The following is a 21,538-nucleotide window of genomic DNA, read 5'->3' on the forward strand; positions in this document are numbered from 1 at the left end:
TGTCCTCAGCAACCTGAACCCAACATGATAATGTGCAAAGGTCCTATGGGGGAATTAATTCAAGTGTTGAATAAAACGGCAAATAAACGGCTACCTCGTCTAGCTCTACACTGATGATTCGTCATGTTGATAAGTGGACAAAGGCCTAGATTACCCTAACAAACCCTGCTTTGTGATCCTGTCCCCCGGTTAAAAAGGGCACAGGGAGTAACGAAGCAAAAGGTACCACCGTCTGTCAATTTGAATCAATTTACACATCAGGGAACGGCAAGCCGTGTGTCCCCCAGTGCTACCTTCACAGTGACAGATGTACATCTCCTACATGTGACCTGAGAAAATGACCCCTAAAAGCCACCTGCCCCCTAGGCACAGTGCGGGTAATTTGTCCCACTGTTCCTGTTCGACACCGTCGATGGCGATGGTTGTCTGAGGTAAGAGGAACTGACAGCCATGGGCTCCCCAGGGCAAAACTTAAAAAAATCTAATAAATGATTTTTGAGTAGACATTTGGTCTTCATTACTCCCCCCTCAAAAGAAAAAAAAAATGTTCTCCTGTTCCACACCCTCATGCATTTAACGGGACTATTAAAGTCTGTTGCTTCAATGGCAAATCATATTTTGCAGGCAGCATGATAACTGTAAACTATTCACCTAAGAGTTTAAAAAATAATATATGTATGATATATGTATTAACACTCCTTAAAAGTTTAATATTTAAATTAATTTTGGTCAAATATTATCAAATCTGTCCTGGCAACTGTACAGCAGCTCCATCCATACCCACTGCCTCTGTGCAATACAGCCTTTAAAAGCCAGTTGGACAAGACTTACTAGCTAATCTATCCCATGACAACGAGACCATAGATTAAAAGAGAAGAGTTGGCTGCACAGTAAAACATATATCAAAATTTACAGTGGGTCATAATGCTAATGAAAACACTGAAGAGTCGGCTAAAATACTCTTTTGAGATGGCCCACACAACTGTTTCCCTCAGTCATACAATAATGATCAATCTCAGTGGAAATAACTTTCACTCCCACTTAACAACAACCCAAATTTCCTCCATGCGGGCCAGTGGCCAACACTGACGATTAGTTCTCAGGCTAGCATGTAGCAGCTGGACTAAGCTAGTAAAAAAATACACATGCTTCCGTCATGGGTACGGAATGTGACAGCTCATGCTCATAGCATTTTTCCCCATCCTCCTCCTTTTGATTCAACAAATCGCCATAAACTTTTCCTGTCATCGAAGTGCATTGTGGAGTGCAGTGGGTCCCAGCAGGGAAAGAGCCATTCTTGCTAGCTTTTCACACTCGTATTTTATTTCCTTATTGTGTTTGGACTCTAGCCTACAACATCCAGGTGGAGATGATTTCAAGGGCGAGTGCCAAAAATGTGCTTTAGCAGCCAGGGATGGACAGGGATAACCAAGCAAGCGCACCTTTTGGAGCTGAGCTGCCATTTTGTGTCCAGATTTGTATAAACATGTCATTCTTTGGAACATGTAGAATACAACGAAGAGCTTGTGTTTGACGAGCATACACTTAACCAACAAATAGACTATGCTAAATGTAAAATGAAGCAGATGTGCAAGAAAGCAACTCTGATTGTATTAAGCAAAAGTCATAGAATCAGCCATTTTTAGCAATAATTAGCCTACCACAGTTGTTTTCTTCGCCACTTCCTGTTTTATCATATGACTGTGCTGAAATACGGAAGCTGTGAAAATCTGAAAGGACTCATTTGGAAAGAAAAACCCAAGATGTTATGGAAAACTCTCTCTCTTTGTTTTTTTTTTTTTTGTTTTTTTATTATTATTAATGAAAACTATGATAATAAGACACAGGTAAATGTTAATCCACAGAAAATATTTTCAAATATAAAACAATTACAGCATAATTCTCTGAAAAACAATGAAACATAAGATAACCCGAGTATACAAAAAATACAGAACTGCTCTTATCACGAATTGACATGCCTCCTCACTGTGATTATTTACACATTTTAAGCAGTAATCCAATTCGCACCAATCTCAAAATGACACATTGTTCTTGAGAACTCGCTATCTACCTGGTTATTAGTAAAAGCCACATTTGCTTGATTAAAGTGCAGCCAAAAGAAGGCCATCCCCAGGAAAGGAGGGCTGGTCTGGGCTTCCTTTAACACAGCAGGGTCTGGTAATAAATGCTCGGCCTTTTGTTCCCCGCACAGTTGGCAGGAGGTTAGCCAACAATACAGCAGCCATAATGCTCTCTCCCAAGGGATGCTAGAGGCTAACACTGATTCTGTTACATTGAGTCGCAGCAGAAAGAAAGGCTAGGTCATGAACTACTTTTTGAATCACCTCAGCACCGAGCCATTGTTTTGTTCTCACACTATAAAACACCCTTTGAATCTGAAGATCCTTCTGTAATTTAGCTGGTCACACATTTGTGAACACACACTACAGCGCAAGGTGTCTTTGATGCATATTGTTTTCCAGATATACTATTTTTAGGTGAATGTGAGTGACAGCTATCTTTGGACCTCTACAGTGGGAGACTGGAAGATCAAAAGGGCTACAGCTGTCTGAACCCCAGCTTGTCCCGCAACCTTAAAGATCACCCGCCGACAAGACCTAAATTGCTGATACAATCTACCCTAGACAGCAATTCCCTGCTGTACAGAGAGGCCTGAAGGGCTGAAATGCCCTGAAAATTAGGCCAGAACTTTAGTCTAGACTCCTGAACCCTGCTGGTGTCAGGTTGCCAGGCCACCTGAGTTAGCATGTGGCCCTTTTTCTCCACACCAGCATGTAATGTGTGCACCTCTGCGGGGAGGTAGGAGAGGAAGGGGTATTGGAAAAACGTGCTCAGGTGTTTTAACAGCTGTCGACCTCCTTTAAGCTGCGGGGGTGGTTAAAAGCACTAGGAAGTGACCGCTCGATCAACTCCAGATGTCGGAATAAGGAGCAGGGGGACGACACCCACAAAAGGTAAAACTGAAATGTCAACCTGCCATGTCTCATTCCTGAGTCATGCTGGCATCCTTCTGCCTTTAGCCCGGCAGGTCACTCCTGGAGATACTTATCACTCTGGGAGTGTCGCAATACTGTGTAAATCAGGAAATATGGGGTGGAGCTTGACGATTGAAGCTCATTTCCAAATAAATCCTTCCATTACTCTGAGATTACGCCTCACATTCCACCCGCACATTTCAAAGTCATGCAGCTCACCGACTGCCTTGCCGTAGAAGTCGGCAGGGGAATAAACATTTTGAAAATGGAAACCCAAGTGCAACTATCCAAAGCCACAGACTGGGACCTACGCCACTGCCGCTCTGCTCTTTAAATCCCAAAGCATTGAGATACTAGCGTACCCACTCAGGGTGCACTCTAAAGCAAGTGTGTGGAGGACCCTTCTGTCTTTCTTTGTCTCCTCCTCTCTCTCTCTTTCTTTCCCAATCAGTCCTTGGTCAATTTGACTATGGCCTCCAATTAGCAATTGCTTGGTTCTATTGTGGGAAAACAATTTGCCACTTAAAACGGGACTTCTCGAAATGCTCGAGCTGTTTTGCTTAGAATAGTTTTAAGAGCACTAGTCTCTTTTAAGAGTCTTGATAGTGCAGCAGAAATAGGGATCGGTGTGAGGACATTATCGTATCTGAAATAGAAGTGTCGCTGAAAGGCAGAATGAGTTACAGCTTTTATCTGCAAACCCTCTATGTACCTCACACACCCATCTTCACGCATACGCACATGCTCACTCTCTCTGCGCATTTCCACATTTTACTCCCCCTAAACACTGCTCTCGTTTTTCTTCAGCCACAATCCTACATGAGGTCTGTTAAACACACAACACATGTATGTAGGAAGCACTTGCACACCACTTCTTCACACTGTAAGTTCAGTTGTATCAGCTCACTAGCGTCACTTTTCAAAATAGCCTTTACTGTCAGCTTCTGTGGTAAAGGTGTGGAACAGTCATGCCCTCTAAGAACCAAACCATGTAATAGGTGAAGATAAGCAGCTTCAAAATGACAATAATGTTAATTTCTAATCCATGTTTAAAGTTTGGACACTTAGCATGTTTATATAGGTAGTTACAATCAAGCTACAGCATAATAGGTCAACAGGCGTTGTCTGTCTGTTCCAATATACACCTAATTAAATATTTCATAAATCTATCTCGCTTGTGATGGGTTTGACTTTCAACTTAAAAATGTCTTTCAGCAGAGCATGTGAACAATGTCAAGCCTAAATATAGTCTAATTTATGTGTATACATGCTGGACTGATGAAAATACAATAAACAACAACACAACAATAAAATACCCAACTGTAGAAAAAAACAGATCCTATGACTGTAGTCTGACCAAAAAACAAAAAGCTGTAGGCCTTCTGAAGAGAACATAAATACGACTTAGTAATATAATATAATATAATATAATATAATATAATATAATATAATATAATATAATATAATATAATATAATATAATATAATATAATATAATATAAAACTATGAATTATAAATACAAAACATATATGTAAAGTTAAATAATAAAAATAAATGTAGTTTTGACAGTTTTGTAGTTTTTTTAAGTCCACTTTCAAATCTGTTTTGTCTGTCCTTGGGTGAAACATATAATATTATATTGTATTGTATTATATTTTACTATGTGTTTGATTTCTATTACCCAAGGACAGACAAAATGTATATTTGAAAAAGAGTTGAAAACGCAAAAACAAAACTACATCACTAAATCACTAAATCAAATGAACTGTTTTAATTATTTTTCCATTACCAATCTCAGTGTTCTGGGTTATATTTTGCAAATCATTCCCAGCTTCCTTGGGGACACCTTTTCATTGGTTCCAAAGCTTTCTCCCATCTTGGCGAGGGAATGCATTTCTCAGCCAGGCAAAAAAAAAAAGAGAGAGAGAGAAGTATCCTAGAATTTTAGTGGGAAGAACACAGGCCCACCCACGTGATGCTAGGCTGTGCTGTGCTACACATTAAAGAACAGATTTTGCACAGTTGGGAAACGGGATTTATTCATTTCCCCAGGTGGAAAGAGATATTGTTGCCTCGCTTAAAGGGGCCCGTGAAACCATGCAGCTTTTATTAGAACGGTTTAATATTAATCATTTTGTTAGCTGCTGTGAAAAGTCACTTTAGGTTTTGTCGTGTCACGTCCCTTACATACAACAGGACAGATATTTCCACTTGTGAGATCTCCTCTGAAAGATTAAAAAGCTGTTTCATACACTCATAACCAAAAGCTAATGGATTTAGACAAGAAGTGCTCCCAGTGTGTCCAGTAAACACTCAAAGTTTGTTTGTTTAGAATGTTATGTATACATGTTTAAGGAAGCTTCAATCAGACTCAAAACGTGGACAGTGCTCAAACATTATTTTAGAATCAAGAAAGGCATGGTTTTCTAAAGTCAGCTGTCACGTTGCCAATCTAGAAGTATGGTGAACTTGTTGCTAGTTAAGATCTAATAATAGACAACACAGCTCTACACAAGCACAGATAATCATCACATATGAACAGCTGGATGTGCAATATAGACTTCAAACAGCACTGAAGAACATTGAGGCTGCTTATCAGGGATGAGTCAAATAATTAGCTTAACCGTACTGCAATTGTGACTTTGTTACTAAGTATAATAAAGAGGAAGTCAAAAGCTTTCTTGAGGGCGTCTTTAACCAGAAGACAATGACAAACATGCTTTTTTCAGCTTTTGTGAAATGTGTGTGCATATGAAGATGTTCTTACCTGTGACGATAAACAGATGAGATGAACAGCAGAACCAAGGGAGAGAAAAAGGAAAGAGAGAATTAGTATTTACAGATTTTAAATAATGACCAGAAACATAATATTAATTAGTATATTAATAATATTAGTTACATTCATCATTAATACATTATTTTAGTTTAGCTTTCATTTTGTTTCTCCCTCTCTCACACCATATAAAAATATTTTCTGACAGTTTTGGCTCTTGCTCTAGGTAGCATTTGAAAAATAATTACTTTTCCTTCAATTGGTATGAATAGTAACTGTAGACATAACCAGATCTTAATGAATGACTTTCTGGTCTAGTGCACGTATACACAACTAACATGTTAATTACTGTCTGTTATTGCTTGAATCAATTTGCATTTAACCTAGATTTCTTGTTTGACAAGGATTACACTATGTGATTGGCATGGTCAATATGAACTAACAGACTTCCTCTACGAATTGACTTTACCCTATAGCATATGTATAGGATTCATAGTTTTGTCCTATGTTGGGATGTTTCCTTAATCTTATTGCTTAAAATATCACAAAATAAAAAAGCAAAGAAAATACACCATGTTTGAAGTGAAAGTCAAAAAATAATAATAATAATAAATACCCTACGCTAAAACCAAATCATTGATAACATGCATCATATGGACTATATAATTACAACACTGTTAATCCGTGGGTAATATGCCTTCCCTCAAGCTGTTCATAACAAACCAGCCACAACACTATGGTCTCACTAATTCCCATGTCTCAGACATGCAAACAAAAGACCCCCTTAGACAAGAGGTATGACCCCCACCCTGGCCTAGTGGGTCACCTATTTGTGCCTCCCCGTCTTCTTTCCCACGCCAACCTCATTCTCATTAGGGCTCGCGTAAGGGAGAGTGTCTGCTGGGGCATTAGTTTCAGGTGAACTGGTTGACATGGTGCCCCAGAAGGATTCCTCGATGTGTCTTGAACGCCCACTCCCTCCACCTCCCTCCCCATCCCGTCCTGTCTCCTGTATCACCCCACATTGTTTATTTGTTTGTTTGTTTCTCCCTGTATACTTGGTTGGCAGACAGAAAGAGATGTTTCCCTCTGCTTCAGCAGTGACTGCCATAAACAAACGACTCATCGTGTACAGTAATACACACACTTATGACAACCTAGGCAGAAAATACATCTACTTTTGCATGATCATAGGAAGCCAAGCAAATGTAAAGTGTGTCATCTTAAAGGTCAATGATATCTCATCTAATTCTCTCCAGTTCATTTCAGATAAGCCTTGTTTTAAAACAGCCCAGTTCAAATCAATGCAACAGTAAGTTCTCCGCGCACTGTAATGGCTCATGTCAGAGCGCCTAATTTAGGACACGGCTAAATCTCCACCCTTGCTCGAGTGTTTTGGAGAAGACGTCAGCAGACCTTTTCATTCTTCACAGAGAGGTGCAGTTATCACATAACCTGTGGAAAAGGGTGGGCACCATCTCGAGTCTTTAATTAAAAGGGAGAGACTGTAAGCAAACTCATCCTTTTAAATGTTTACAGATGGCCGTGTGTCAACAGCTCGCTGCTGATTGCCGTCATTCGACTAGCAACAGACAGCTGGAGCGGGCTGTTTCTCTCAAACATTTTGACCGTGGTTATCTTATGTGGTATGACTGTTTTATGCCACTTCCTATGTTGAGAAACATTATGAGTGAGTAACTATTTCAAACATAAAGCTGCAACTTTTGACCAAACAAGCTGCTTTCAAGCAAATATTTGTAACCGAGCAGCTACGAAAACATATGTTTCCTGCACACCTCAGACTATTCAACTCAGAATCACAATAAGAAAGTCCAAAGACATTTGCCCCTGCAGTCATGGGAAATAAATGTGGGGCTGGCTTGGGAACTGTTTATGTGATGCAAACGTGCTGTTGACAGTATGCTTAGCTGAAAGAAAAGAAAATGAAGTTAAAAGGCAGCAACAAGTGAACAAGGGTAAATAGCATATGCGGACAAATTTATAGATAACATTCACGGTCAGTTGGGAGGTTCCTGGAACGGTTTTTGTTGGCGCTGCTAATGTAAACTACTCTTCCTTGAATCAGATGAAAAGGGAAATTATTGCCCGGTCCCAAACACATCAGCTGCCCTTAAATGACATGGGATTGAAACACAAAAATCCAACCATCGGGACTCACAGGTTCACAGCGCCCGCCACAAAAATGCATGAATGTACTGTGATGTATTTTTAGGGAGAACATGGAAAATGAAAATGGTAGTGCTCTCTCTGGCTTCTCAGAGCTCTTTGCCTCCAGGGACAGTAACCACCCATTCTAAGGAAAACAACATGTACAAGTACAATGTTCGAAGCAGTGACTCGTCCAACCTAAAATGAGCTGGCTTTTCAATAACAAATATCTCAGCAAAAAGCAATTCAGTTCCACCTATCTTATTTCTATTCTAGTGCATTTTGTCAAATGAAGAATTTTTGAGTTTGTGACAAACTGTCTATCAATGTGCTGTTTTAATCATCCCTCTCATCAGACTGCATACCAATGCAAAGAGAAAAGTCTCAACTGGAAAAATAAATTTACGTTCTATCCTCGATCACTTGTATCATTACACTGAACCTTGACCCTATTGCATTTGCTCTCTCTATGGGAGACACAGACAAACAACAAAGGCTGTTTGTCAGAACCGACGACATAAGTTTCTGTTTGACTGTTTCATGTCTGTAGAAATAAAATTAAAAAATCTCACATTGAGCTCCTGTGTGGTTATTTCAACAGCTCCCTTGGCAAATGAGTCAATCATCGGTCTGAGTAATCTTGTTACCTGTGAAACGCATTCATGCCACATCTTTTGGCAGAGAACTACTGAAAAGGAGGCTTAGCTCAGGCAAAACAAACTAGGTGATCGAAAGAGCCATAACTGTCTCACTACCTATAATTTTGTTTTGAAGGACCTTAAAGGACCTCACGATCTGAGGAACCTTTCACATTGCAGATACAAAATGTTCTTAAAGAATGACTAAACCACATGGCAGGTCTTTTGGTTCTGACTCTGCAAAAAGCACTGCACAATATGGTAGGTGCTGTTGGGAATTAAATAGCACCTTCTTTTTCTCACCCTGGTGGTTTACACCGCGTTTGCGGGGAACAATCCGTCTCACGGGAGCTCACAACATTCTGAAGCACCTTGTGAGATGCCGCCTGACCTAGTCGCTCCACACAGCACCCCATGGGAGAGAAATAAAAAAGAATGAAACAATGACTGTGGGGTTGTGTGCAGCCAAGAGGAGAAATGAGGGGAGGAGGGGAGGTGACAGCGACAGGGAAAGAGAATGGGAACGCTCCGATGCTAAGCCCACCGCTCTACCATTTCCTCCCCCTCTTCATACACACACACACAGCCAGGCCATTGTACACCCAGGGGGCTTTGCAGATAAATGGCCGCATGTTAACCACATTTGACGTGCTGCACAAAAGGGGACACCGCGGGTCCCATGACGCAACCTGCAACAACTGAAACCCACCGCCCCCCGCTTCCTCACCTCCTCCTCCTGCTTTATCCATCCTAAAGGAGAGAAAAAAGACATGAGGTGCACTGACTGGGTGAAGCTGGGACGTCAAGTGCAGAGAGAGGCAAGACAATTTGTCGCTAGCCTGTAAAGACTCCTTAGCATTATGCCTGACTGGGCTTTTTGACCCAATGCCATGTCAGAGCAGTAACATGCCCTGAAAAAATAAAAAACAAACAAACAAGAAAGTTATGTGAAAGACTTTCCTTTCTATACGTTTCCAAAAAACAACACTGACTTTGTCATCGACTTTCCAACTTCCAATTTCCAATGATAATTATAAATAATAAGGTTAATATGTTTTGTTAACCTTGACAAATCTAAAGGGATGTTTCAAAGGTGGCGAAATGTAGTATAGCCTAACAAGATCACTGGACCTTGGTTACCTAAACAATCCATAGGTATAATGAATTTACTGTCATCTTAAAGATTGATGGAAATTTTGGACCCCCTATGTGTCCGAATGAAGTGCATTTGTGATGAAAGACCTACACACAGGCCATTACGGAGGAGAAAACTTCACTTTGAGCATTTGCCATGGACCTCTCTTCCTTTGGAGCCCATTCAGGTACAAAAAGTGACCTCTGAACACCAGAGCATGGGAGCCAGCCTTCACTTTCGCTCCTGCACCCACTCTCACAAGTACAGAGCCAAAAAAAAAGTGTGTGTGTTGGGTGTTGGTGGGGGGGGGGTTGGCTTTGCTTTGCAGCGCCAGCACTAACCTTTTCAGCCTCGTCACGTCTTTGATGCCTGACGGACTACACAAAAGCACCTGCTCCATCCCCGGAGAGCTTCTTTGGTTCCCCCCGTACCAACCCCTGCTGACCTCACCGGCATTCCATGCCTTTGGGGGGCCCTTCCCATGGCTACCTCTTCCTCAGCTGCCCCCGGACCCTCCCGCAGCCTCCCTCTTCACCCCCCTAATCCCACAGTAAACACGGCAGGGCCGGCCTGTTTGGAGGATGCACGGGACTTCTCACAGAGCTGCAAGGAAAGGTGCACCATGGATAGGGCCTCGTTGCGTGGGAATGAGGGAGTAGAGGGTACAGCACCTCATTGAGATGCAAAATGGTCACTGGCAGAGTGAAAACCTCATAAAGTGACAAAGGCCTCTCCAGGTTGATGTGGAGATGGGTAAAGTCTTTGGTTAATGCAAATTTAGGATTGGTTCAATAAAAGAATTTAAATCAATTCTGAAGTTCTGAATGCCATAACAATTAAAAAAGTTGTGTGCTATGTAACTGGAAAGTTCACAGGTAAAATCTGAAATGCTTGAATAAACAATTATTCAGTGTTTGCTCCCACTTTTGTCTTCACATTAACAAAACAACACTGTCATGGCTATCCGTGTCCATCTGCCTTTATGTGTGAAACTTTAGAGAGAATGAAGGTTTGTGTGTGTGCTTGTGTGAAAGATCAACTAGTGCATTGACAGCTGTGAGCTTTTGATTAACAAAAAAGCTCACAGCCATTTTTAATACAACATGACGTTCTTGACGAAAGAATTTTCATACATCACATCCAAACTAAAGATGTAAAATGGAGCTCTGAGCCATCAATAAGTACTCCCCACAAAACATGTAATAACTCACTGTCTCACACCTCAAACCTTAACACAAATATCACTATCCTTGCCTCCCTGCATGTTTGCACAAAAGCTGGTGTGTGAAGTGAATCAGCAGGCGGTGCCACCCTCGCATTACAAATGGCTTGCTCAGTCCTTCCCCTTTTCCATTTCCTGTGTACCTTCCCAAAGCATCATGTGACCCCTCCGACATCCCTAATACTTCCCTCTCCTCCAATCGCTACCCGCCATAACCAGCCAGCGCTGCTAGACAGTGCACTAATTGCAGACATGCCAGGCTACCGCCATAATAAAGCCGGGAGTTGCTTGGAGGGGGGGGTGGGGGGTGTCATGGCTTGCTCATTTGCGAGGATGGCTGAGGAAGGTGCCACACATGAATATTTCATTAGCTTTAATTGCTGAGGAACACTTTCTTTATGGCAGTCTCGCCAAAGAGGGCGCCGCTGGTAATAACGAGGCCTGGCCCATTGTAAAACTTGAAAAGCTGATGGCATTAAGACCTGTGATTTTGCCAGCCTGAAAAGGTGGGTTCAGTTGTACCATCTGGATCTGTGGCACACATGGCAATTCAATCCCACTACTGCCTAGCAATTGGAATACAATTAAGAGCTGACATCATTCAGTTACAGTAGACCCTCAGGACACCTTGTACATCAACATAAGGAAGTCTAGCATCATTCAGTCAGGTAATTGACAACTTCAGCAGGTCAAGTAGAAACAGACCAAACTCAGCCCGCTTTTAAATTCTCAAATCTAAAATGTGACTAAATGTGCACACCCTGTGTTAAATAAACTTTATTTCCCACACTTTTGAACAGCTCATAATCCCTATCAGGAATAAAGTCTCTGGTTGAAGTGTGCAAAAGAGATCTGTGGTAGTATCTCATTTGTAGAGACCAGAGGCTGCTTTGACGGGGCCATCATATCCAATCCTCCTGAGTGCTAGCGCTTACTAGGAAGAGGATCATTTAGCTCAGGAATGTAAAGCACAGGACATCCTCCCTGATAAAGAGCAGGCATGCCTTTGCCCGAGGTTGTGGGCCAGGAGTTATCGACTTGAAAGGCAGCAAGTCAGCACTACACTCAGGCCTTGGCTTCTGTGAGCGGAGAGTCTCCTCATTACTTTAATTGCTAGACCTGCAACCCTCAAAAAATGTTATGCCCTGTAATCTCCGCCGAGAGCCCTGCTGGTGGACAGTCGGAGAAGCAGTAAAATGGAAAAGGCAAAGCTTGGGCAACTGCTTTCAAAACCTCACCTCAGATAATGATAAGATATGGCAGATTCAAGGAATGACGGGGAGTGAGGTGCTACAAATGCGGCCTGTCTGTTAAACAGGAGGCATAAAAGGAATGCTGTCAGGAGTGATTCCTCAGTGCTGTTCATTTCCTGAGGTAGCAGGTTGACATTTGCTTATGAGAGTGCCCGCAGCCCCTCTGTCTTAAGCAAGTGCTGAGAATATAGCACATAGCACCCTTTCACACTTTGGAATCCACATCTGTGTTGAAGGAATATGTAAAAGCCCAATGCCAGTCCTTTTACTTTCAAATGTATGTTGCAAATAGATGACTGAATAAGTATGTGTTTAGATAACAAGACTGATGTAATTACAGCTATCGGTCCTTCCAACATAGACGCGCATCTTTAGTCTGATCTCAGAGCATTGCCTGTGACTGTGGGTCAGAATGAAAGAGGCCATTACACTCAAGCTAATCTCTGAGAGCAATCTATTCCAATTACTTAACCACCGTATCACAGGCCAACATCTCCACCCTCATCACAGCAAAGGGAAGATATACGCCGACAGACACAGCCTGTGTTTTCCTAGCAGCTCAGTGAGGGGAAACCTTCAAATGCAGATGACTGGCAGCAAGGCCGCAGCCCATGGACACAAACTCTTTGGGCCTGTAATATAGATCTGGCATTAGGGCGGGAGCATTGTCAACAGAGTGAGCTTTAAAGAGGCATTCACCCATACATGGGAGGTCTGTGTCCACAGATGTCATGACACCTTAATCCACCGATCCGTTATTGATTGTTCCATGTGGCTGTGACCTTGCCGGAGGTGTTCCACTAATCAAACGGGACATGTCCATGTGAGTGCGTACAATGTACGTGTGGGGTTTGTGAGAGAGCATCCATATGTGAAGGCAAACATAAGTCGGACTTGAGGGAACAATTAACTGTTATTCCAAACTGTCAAGAAGGGGTGAAAAATATAACTGTTAAATGCATGTAAAACAACTTTTATCAGAAGCTTATACATTTATAAGCGAAATACATTCACAAATACACACACACACATACTCATCCAAGTTGAGCTTAACCTTAGTCCCATTCATTATCACCGGGACTGTTGTTTCTGCTGCCTGCAGTGACATACCTCATTATTGACCTTGGTAAATCCTCGCTGTTTAGGCTAACGGCAATTCGGCGCCACAAAATGTCACAACGCTACTCTGCATTCACTCATGAAGAAAATGTGGACATGGTTAGTTAGGGGGTAGACGCACAACAAACTCTGTCAGTCACCTTGAACCACAAACATACACGTCCACGGCTGAGCACCTTGAACAACAACAGATAACATGTAAAGTACAGCCACTGACTATGGAAACATTACACACATCTTGATCACCATGGCCAGTGTGGGTGATTCTGGCGCTCTTAGGCCAACTACCCACACCCAATGTAGCGATGGATGCATAAAACAAGAGCTGTGGCATTTGAAGCTGTATCATCTCGTAGAGAGTGGGAGAGCAAGAGAAAAAAGGAGGGAACAGACTCACTACTGTGAATTGCCCATTCCGGTTAGTCACAAGTGACACAGGACTAACGAAGCCTCCGGTGGTGTTCTCCTGTCCCTCTTAGCGGTGACAGATGTTAGGAGAACAGAGTCAGATAAAGCTCTCTGCACTAGCTTGGAGAAAAAAGGGGGATGGGCTTAACTTGGAATAAAAACACCATAGTTATGCCATGGTTAGACAGTTTCCTGCCACAAAGTATATAGGAATCTAAGCATCTCCTAGCAAATGCTCAAAAATATCACAAGCTTCAAGCTTTTGAACTGACATGTACCAGTGCACTTTTTGCATATACTCCCAAGACAGCCCCATTACCTTGAACCATCTAATCTCTCACGTCCAGAGAAGAAGTTTGAGGCACACAATGGGGGCACATCTCTACACTAATGTGTGTTCTCTTGTCTTTGGCAGATAGCAGACTGCTTTAGCTTTAACCAGCCTCCCTTGGCCACCAGCATACAGCTTAATGCGATAATACGGCCGCCCGGTGAAGCATTAGGCCTTCTGCACCCCAGCAACAAAGGACCCCCTCTTTCCAAGCAGGGTCGGTCCCCTCCCCAGTGTCCATAGGTGTTTGCTGAAGTAAATCGGCCTAAATCCTGCACAGCTTGGCCCAGCTGAAAAGGGAGGGGACTTGAATGAAGGTGTACAGATAATCTCCTTTTCTTACAAAAAAAAAAAAATGTTGAAGGGGGGGGGGGGGGGGGGGGGGTTGGGGGGGGAGCGAAACAGATAAAATTAAGAATTCATATCACATGGTGCATTTGAGTATCCTTACGTTCCCTCTCTCTCTCGGTATGCCTGTGGATTTGCATTTGTGATCCCTGACCTATTGAGGTACAGGGGGAAAAACGAATGAAAGACTAACACAATAATGGATGTCTTGTCTGTCAGTGAAAAGGCACAGGCGTTTGGCCCCTGACTGGATGTTTTGTCTCACTTTGTGAAAGCGATGGACTGGTAGAAAGTGTCAGTCCTAAGAGTGGCATCTGTCCCGCCACCCATACAAATCCACTGATCTCTAAAGACCAACGTCTCGTTTCTCTTATCTCTATATCTGGGTCGTTGGCTTATCTTAAATATGGCCGATGTATGTCATCTTTAGGGGTGGTGAGAAAAAAATATAACCCTAGGAAACTAGTCAAAATGAGTGAGCTAAAATTGAGCCTATGATTTTGCTACAAAGTGACAACATAAACAACTAACACCTAACGTCTGTCGCGACACTTTAAAAATGGATTCTGCATAGTATCAAGCACTTGTGATATTTCTTTTGGGTCCATAAAACAATCTGCTGCTCGCCCCTCCATTCCACTGGCCCCCAGCTCCCATCCAATACACACAAACTAACTTGTTTTCGCTCACTCAATTCTTGCTAACCTTATCAGTGTCTCTCTTTTTTTGTCTCTCAAAGTCCCTCCCTATTCTCTCTCTCTCTCTCTTGTCTGCTATCCGGCTGTTAATAGTTCCAGACTGGCCTCCAGTAACATTATCTAGCCATTAGTGCCCCCTTCGGCTGGGGCAGTTGACCAGTGTGGGAAGCGTAACCAAGGGAGTTTAACAATCACAAAGAGGCACCAAAGTTATGTCACTCTACCTCTATACCTCTAGCTCTAGATCATAATTTCCACCTTTTCTCTCCTCACTTGCTTGCTCTTGCTCTCCCTTTCTCCTTTCTCTCTTGTGCTCTTTTCATCTCTGGCTTTGGGATGCTGAAAGCGAGAGAGTGGCCTGGCGGCAGTGAAAGGGCTGAATTGTGATTAAGAAGGAGGAGAGGAGCTCCTTTTCTTTGTTCTGCCCTCGGGGGTGTTTACTGAGGGGGTGTGTGGTGGAGGAGGGAGAGAGGGAGGGAAAGAGAGAGAGAGAGAGAGAGAGAGAGAAGGAAAGGGGGTGGCTGAAACATGGCATAACAGATATGAAAGGCATTCAGGTCAGCACAGATGATGGTACTGCTGGAGAGCTACTTGAGATTGGTGTGTACATGTGTTTTAGAGAGCGAGACCTGTATTTGTAAATTATGTGAATAATTAATTCAGAGAATTTATGATTTTTTTTTTTAAAGACGTATTTAGTAGGAAGTGGTTAAAGAAGAAGAGTGAAAGGTATCTGCAGCAGCTGCATTCACAATGGCCCGTTTGTGCGCTTTACGTGCCAAAGACAGTACACTAGACACCCTGGTACAGCTGATTATAAGAGCATGCCAATGAGATGCCCCAATGACAAGCCATTGTCTTAGCGCTTTGTTTCGGTGAACCTGCTAGCCTCTTTATGGCATCCGAACAAATATCACACAATGTTCCTTTCATAGAAACAAGTGACTTAATCTGTTAACTGCTGTGACTCAATGCAGTGACTTCTCACAAAGGCTTCTGACCATTTGTATTAGCAGCTCCGGCATTGGTTTCTAAACAAGCCAAAAAAACAAGAATGAATCACAAAGAAATTTTAAAGTGACAGCTGTAGAAGACATCATAGACAAATTATGCCTAATAACAGGAAAAACCTGAGAGAAATTAAAAACCAATGCGGCTGAGCATTACAACAAGCTTACAGTGCTCAAGAGAACCACGGCAATCTACAGAACGCTGCAACTTTATAGTCTTGCGCCTCTCTGACAGTTTTGTCAAGCTGGCCCTCACAGCTGGATGTGACGTGCTGTGAAAAAAACGGGGAGGTTGGGGGTGTGGGAGGGTAAATGACAACCACAACACAACTGCAGCCAGAGAGCGGATCGAGTTTCACATAGGGCCTAATGTGACCTCCCATTGGGCCCTCAAAACAGCGGGGTGGAGCCGGTGCGAGAGAAGAGGACCTGAACTACAAACTATACATTTGGATTCATTATTTAACGAATCTGTCATTTTAATATTAAGTAACTTGGGTAAAATGTGTTTTTTTTTTTTTTTTTTATAATTACTTTACTGCGTTAATGAGGCAATAGTAACGTAAACAAGCAAATTTAAACTTTCAGTAATAAATGGTAAAGGATCATTTAAAATAATGATAAATTCAGCTGTATAATTTTATGGAATTATATCTATGCTTAAATGTGCAGATTTTAAATTAAAAAGTAGTATAATATGTGTGTGTTTTATTTAGGCTATATTATTTACATTTATATTATAACGGCCTGTTAAGACGATTCAAAACACTTTACACAACTCACGTCCCATACAACACTCGTTTAGTCATCGCTCGATGCATAGGCTATTATTTATCTAGTCCTTTGCTTATCCTCCTCAAATAGCCTAAATTTTGTCATTAAAATAATAAAAAGGGATAGTGTCCCTAAAAGTTAAATGAGTGAGAAATAATGTTTTGCCTTAGCAAATATTTTCAAACAACATCTGAAAATAATCATAAACTAACATGATGCGTTCTGTTTCAATCCGAAACAAGAGAATCACCAATTAATCGCTTCACTCATTTTTGCCCCGATTAGAAAATAAGTTTCAAACCATCGAGTTTATTTAGTGTCATACTCTCCGCTAAAAGGTTACATTGATTTTTTATAAAATCAACAGAACGCATTTAATAAAGTCTCTAGATCAAACATAGCTGACATAGAGTCCGGGAATATGTGTAAATGCTAATACCAAAATAACCAAATCAATATTTGCATTTATTTGCATAAAACACAGATTGAACAACATAATCAGAAGTATTTTAAAAATATGAATTTTCCGATTAAAATAAAATATTTTCCTCTAACAAAAATAATATATATATATATATATATATATATATATATATATATATATATATAAAATACAGGACAGCGTGAATGATAGCCTGTTTTTCTTTGTGTCTAAAATTCTCCTCAGGCCACTTTTTTAGCCCTTTTTTTTCATTTAGGATTCCAACAAAAACATTAGTCACTTAATTTTGCTTCAATTATACTTTCAACACAAACCAAAAATCATGTGTTCAATAAGTCATAACACTTGTGACTACTTATAAATTAAGAAAGTGACGAAAAGTGCCCCAACACATAACCTGTAACCATACAGCAGTACTTCACTCCTTAACAACTCCAGCAAAGACAGAAGTCCATAACAAGTATAACTGTACAACTTTTACAAATCACATTCAACTTAAAGCAACTTTCTTAAGCATTTAAAGGTATGTTAGAGTCGGATTGTGCCAACAGAAGACACGCAAACGCGCACGCACGCTCACACACATAACGGTTTTGTGCCTGTGAGATAATAGACGCTCACATCTGAACTCTCACTCTAACTCCCTTTACAACTTAAACATTTCCACGGCGATGAAAACACTTTAAACCGGTAGACTTCTACCTTAAGCACACACGAGAATAGTTTGCCGCTGAGTTTTCCGCACTCTTGTGTACAGCGATTCGTTTGACAACGCACAATCTCACCCAAATCCAACTGTGTTTTAAAGACGCGAGAACAAGCCGGAGTTCGGTTTTTCGCCAAAAGTCCCTTTCTTACCGTTCTTTCTCCTCGGGTTGGCCTGTTTTCTCCTCTTACACCGGGGACCCTCCGCCATGATCTCCTGCTTCATTGATAAGAGTGGGTCAGATGGCAGCAGTCCGCATGGGCTCCGCTCCTTCATCCAAGATCTAGCAACCAACACACACACGGCAACAATTGGACTCTCAGGGCAGGAAGGAGGATGTGTGTCGCTCACAGGAGAGCAAATGATATTTTGGAGGTAGAGTGACTGAGAAGTCCGAATAAAGTTATCCAGGAGGGTTTGTTTAGAGGGACCGTAAGCGTCCTGCGCGTCGTCTGTTCTATTGAAGTGTGTGTGTATGTGTGTGTGTGTGTGTGTGTGTGTGTGTGTAAGATCGGACAGCAGCAAGTGAGTGCGCGAATGAAGGGGGACGGACACACCGACACCTTCAAGTCACCATTAAGCATGTGCTGTGCTTATAAAGCATTTCACAGAATGAGATACAATTAAAGTTTTCGGCAACTTGTGTTTAGTGGAAATGCTTTATGAAGTCTGATATTTTCCCCCTCTGTCAGCTTTAAGTTATATCATCTAATCTTGTGGGCTAGTTTGTAAGTCTGATAAATGTAAATATTGGCTTCGTAATTTCTGCTGCCTGACCGAATTTAATTTAGTATATTTACTTTGGTCATTAAAATCCCGTTAACGTTTTAAAATACTAAGATAAACTGTTTATTACTTATTAATCATTATTTGGTTATAAATTCCTTTTAATTAATTTAAAAAAGTTACCTAACCAATGCATGCTACGTTTACACTCTCCTAATAACTGCTTATAATTTATCGTACATCTGAAATCTTTAATTGTCAGCTTATCTAATGTATCTAATAAAACCTGCAGTATTGTGCAGGCGAATCATAACAAGAAAAATAACACGGAATCCAAACATGATAGACAAGCAAATAAAAAGCTACATTACCCTTTCATCAGAGCAAATGTAAGACTTGGAAAATTTGTGGATGCTGATGACAAAACTAAAAGGATTATTGTTTAGCTCATATTTGCAATTAAATATGAAAAATATTTAAACTAAAAGTCATGTACCTAACATCTAAAATAAGACTGAAGAGATGCAGAACAGAAAAAGGGTTTTTATGTTGTTGTCTAACGGGAAAGCATCCGTTTATGAGAGACGCGTAAACATGCACTAATAAATTTAGCGAGCGACATCATCATCATCATCATCATCAGCCCTGCATGAAGCTGCCGATGTGTCAGCATCCGTGAGGCGCGCGCACCTTTCTCACCTGCGCCAGCTGAAGCCAAGTTGATTGCAATCGCATTTTCGGGAGGGGGTTCAAAAAAGTAAAATAGGGTGTATAAAAAGCATCCACAAGGACTCAATTACAGACGAAACAGGCTTACCTACCCGATTCTATATGAAAATTCCCCAAAGTGCCGGTTAGAGGGGAGGCAAACGCCACAGAGATGTTTGGAGCGCTGAGGAGGACTCTGCTCTATAATGAGGGACCGTTATTCCTGATGGACAGGTTTGGACTGATCTCTGTGAGCCACAACACGGAACAAACCTGAGGACGCACTGACGTGTTCCGCCTCTTCAGATGACATTTCTGCGCTCTCTCTTTTACTTTTGCGCTCCGAGACTCTGACACACACGCCACCTATCTTTACACGGCGGGATAGATGGAGAAACACTTAGGTCGTCTGATGAGCCACATCAGGTGCTCGCGTCTGTCGTTCTGCAACACAGGTGGGACTTTGGAAAGGTGAGGCGGTGGACATTCTATCCTGTAAGCGGAACAGAGCAAGAATGGTTACAATTCGATTATCGACCATTTCATCTTAAGGAAGAGGAGCAGAAAAGATGCAGGAGAGGCTGCCGGTGCTGCAGTGATCTGACAGGTAGCTCACCTGTGTGTGGTGTGTGCGTGCGCGCGCTCTTTCACCTGGCATTTCATTGTCTTGCGCGGTGATGTATGTTGCATATTTGCACGCGTATGTGATTCAATGTATAAAATGCGGGCTGTTCACGGGCTCCAGGGTGCACAGCGAAATTAAAAGTGATAGTCTAGTGACTTTATGTTTGGCTACATATTTCAAGTCATTGCAGTAGGCGACCAAGAATCATTTATTTTCATCAAAATCTAAGCTATTACAAGAAATCTCGATATTTTTTTTTTTCAAACGTTCTCCCCCTTTATTCAGCTGTCTTTAGCTTTTAATCTTTCATTTTAATACAACACTTTATTTATTAAAGACATTCTGATTGGTACAATGTGAAGAAATTTACCCTCCCTAAAATCATGCAATTGTTTTTTTTTTTTTTTTTTTTTTTATGGATTGCTAATTGACCAATAAAATGTCAGTGCTATTTGATGTACTCATTAAAGACCAATTGGATTTCACTGGAGGCGTTTATATCAATCGATGCATTTTAGAAATTGCTTGAGCATTGCGCACTAGCTTGGAAATCCCTCTTAGCTCATGACGCCTCTTATAATAATAATAACAATAACAGTAGTAATGGTAATAATAATATTAACATTATTAATATTACATATTTTATTTTTAATTCATTGACACTATTCAATATTACTTTTTTTTGTCCATAAAACATGGGAACACTAGACGCGGATTTCACTCGTTTTTTTTATTTCCCCTCCTCCTCATGCACCTTTTTTTATTCTTTTTTTACGAAAGTATGTTTGTGCCTCTGTATTGTGTAGCGTGAAATAGTCGAGAGAATAAATCCCTCACCTAGGAATGTATTTGTGTCGATAATTTTTTTTTTTTTTTTTTGTATTCTGAGACACTATGACCTATTTTCTGGAGAAGTAAACGAAAGAATCCAGTATAACAAGGACGGTGCTCAGCTAACCGTTCGGTGTGTGCTGTTGTGTCAATTGGCAGCAGAAGTTCTGCTGTATTACTCATTCACTTTGACTGGAATCAGCTCCCCTCGCGAGATTTCTCACTAATACATTCCGAGGATAAAACGGCATATATTCAATTCCTGATTCTCCTACTGCCATTCACAATGATAGAAACCAACGTGACCTCATATTCTTACGTTTCACCCACATACTTCTGTTCCCAAATGATCCCTTTGTCTCATTTATAACAATATTTATCTGCTCTCTTCGTCGTTTGCCCTAAATTTAGTTTTGTTGAATTGTTAGGACTTAATCATTACTGCTAGTTAGATATTAGTTTTGGCATCACTGAAAAAAAAGGAATGTTTAAAAATAAAAATAATAATATAAAAGATTGAATAAATTCTGTCAATTATTGATCGTGTGAAATGGCAGAAAAAAAAATATGTATATTATTATTATTATTATTATTATTATTAACCACTGACTAGCCAGTGAACGTTG

The 21,538-nt window shown here is 41.2% G+C and overlaps 1 protein-coding gene across 3 annotated transcripts in view; it reads right to left on the reverse strand.

Moving 5' to 3' along the window:
* Positions 1-19,707, reverse strand: part of zeb2a (zinc finger E-box binding homeobox 2a) — a 50,780-nt gene extending 31,073 nt beyond the window's left edge. For 2 of the 3 annotated variants that reach the window (XM_059499949.1, XM_059499947.1), the window contains exons 1-2: positions 19,570-19,707; positions 18,175-18,305 (exon numbers count right to left, since the gene is read on the reverse strand). In XM_059499949.1, coding sequence (XP_059355932.1) covers positions 18,175-18,298 — 124 coding nt within the window. In that variant the 5' untranslated portion in view covers positions 18,299-18,305; positions 19,570-19,707. Of the gene's footprint in view, positions 1-18,174; positions 18,503-19,569 lie in introns of those variants that run through there. The other variant, XM_059499948.1, reaches the window with a different exon arrangement.
* Positions 19,708-21,538: the final 1,831 nt, after the last annotated feature.

The sequence above is a fragment of the Carassius carassius genome, chromosome 19 (genome assembly GCF_963082965.1).
Source record: "Carassius carassius chromosome 19, fCarCar2.1, whole genome shotgun sequence".
Taxonomy (NCBI): Eukaryota; Metazoa; Chordata; class Actinopteri; order Cypriniformes; family Cyprinidae; genus Carassius; species Carassius carassius.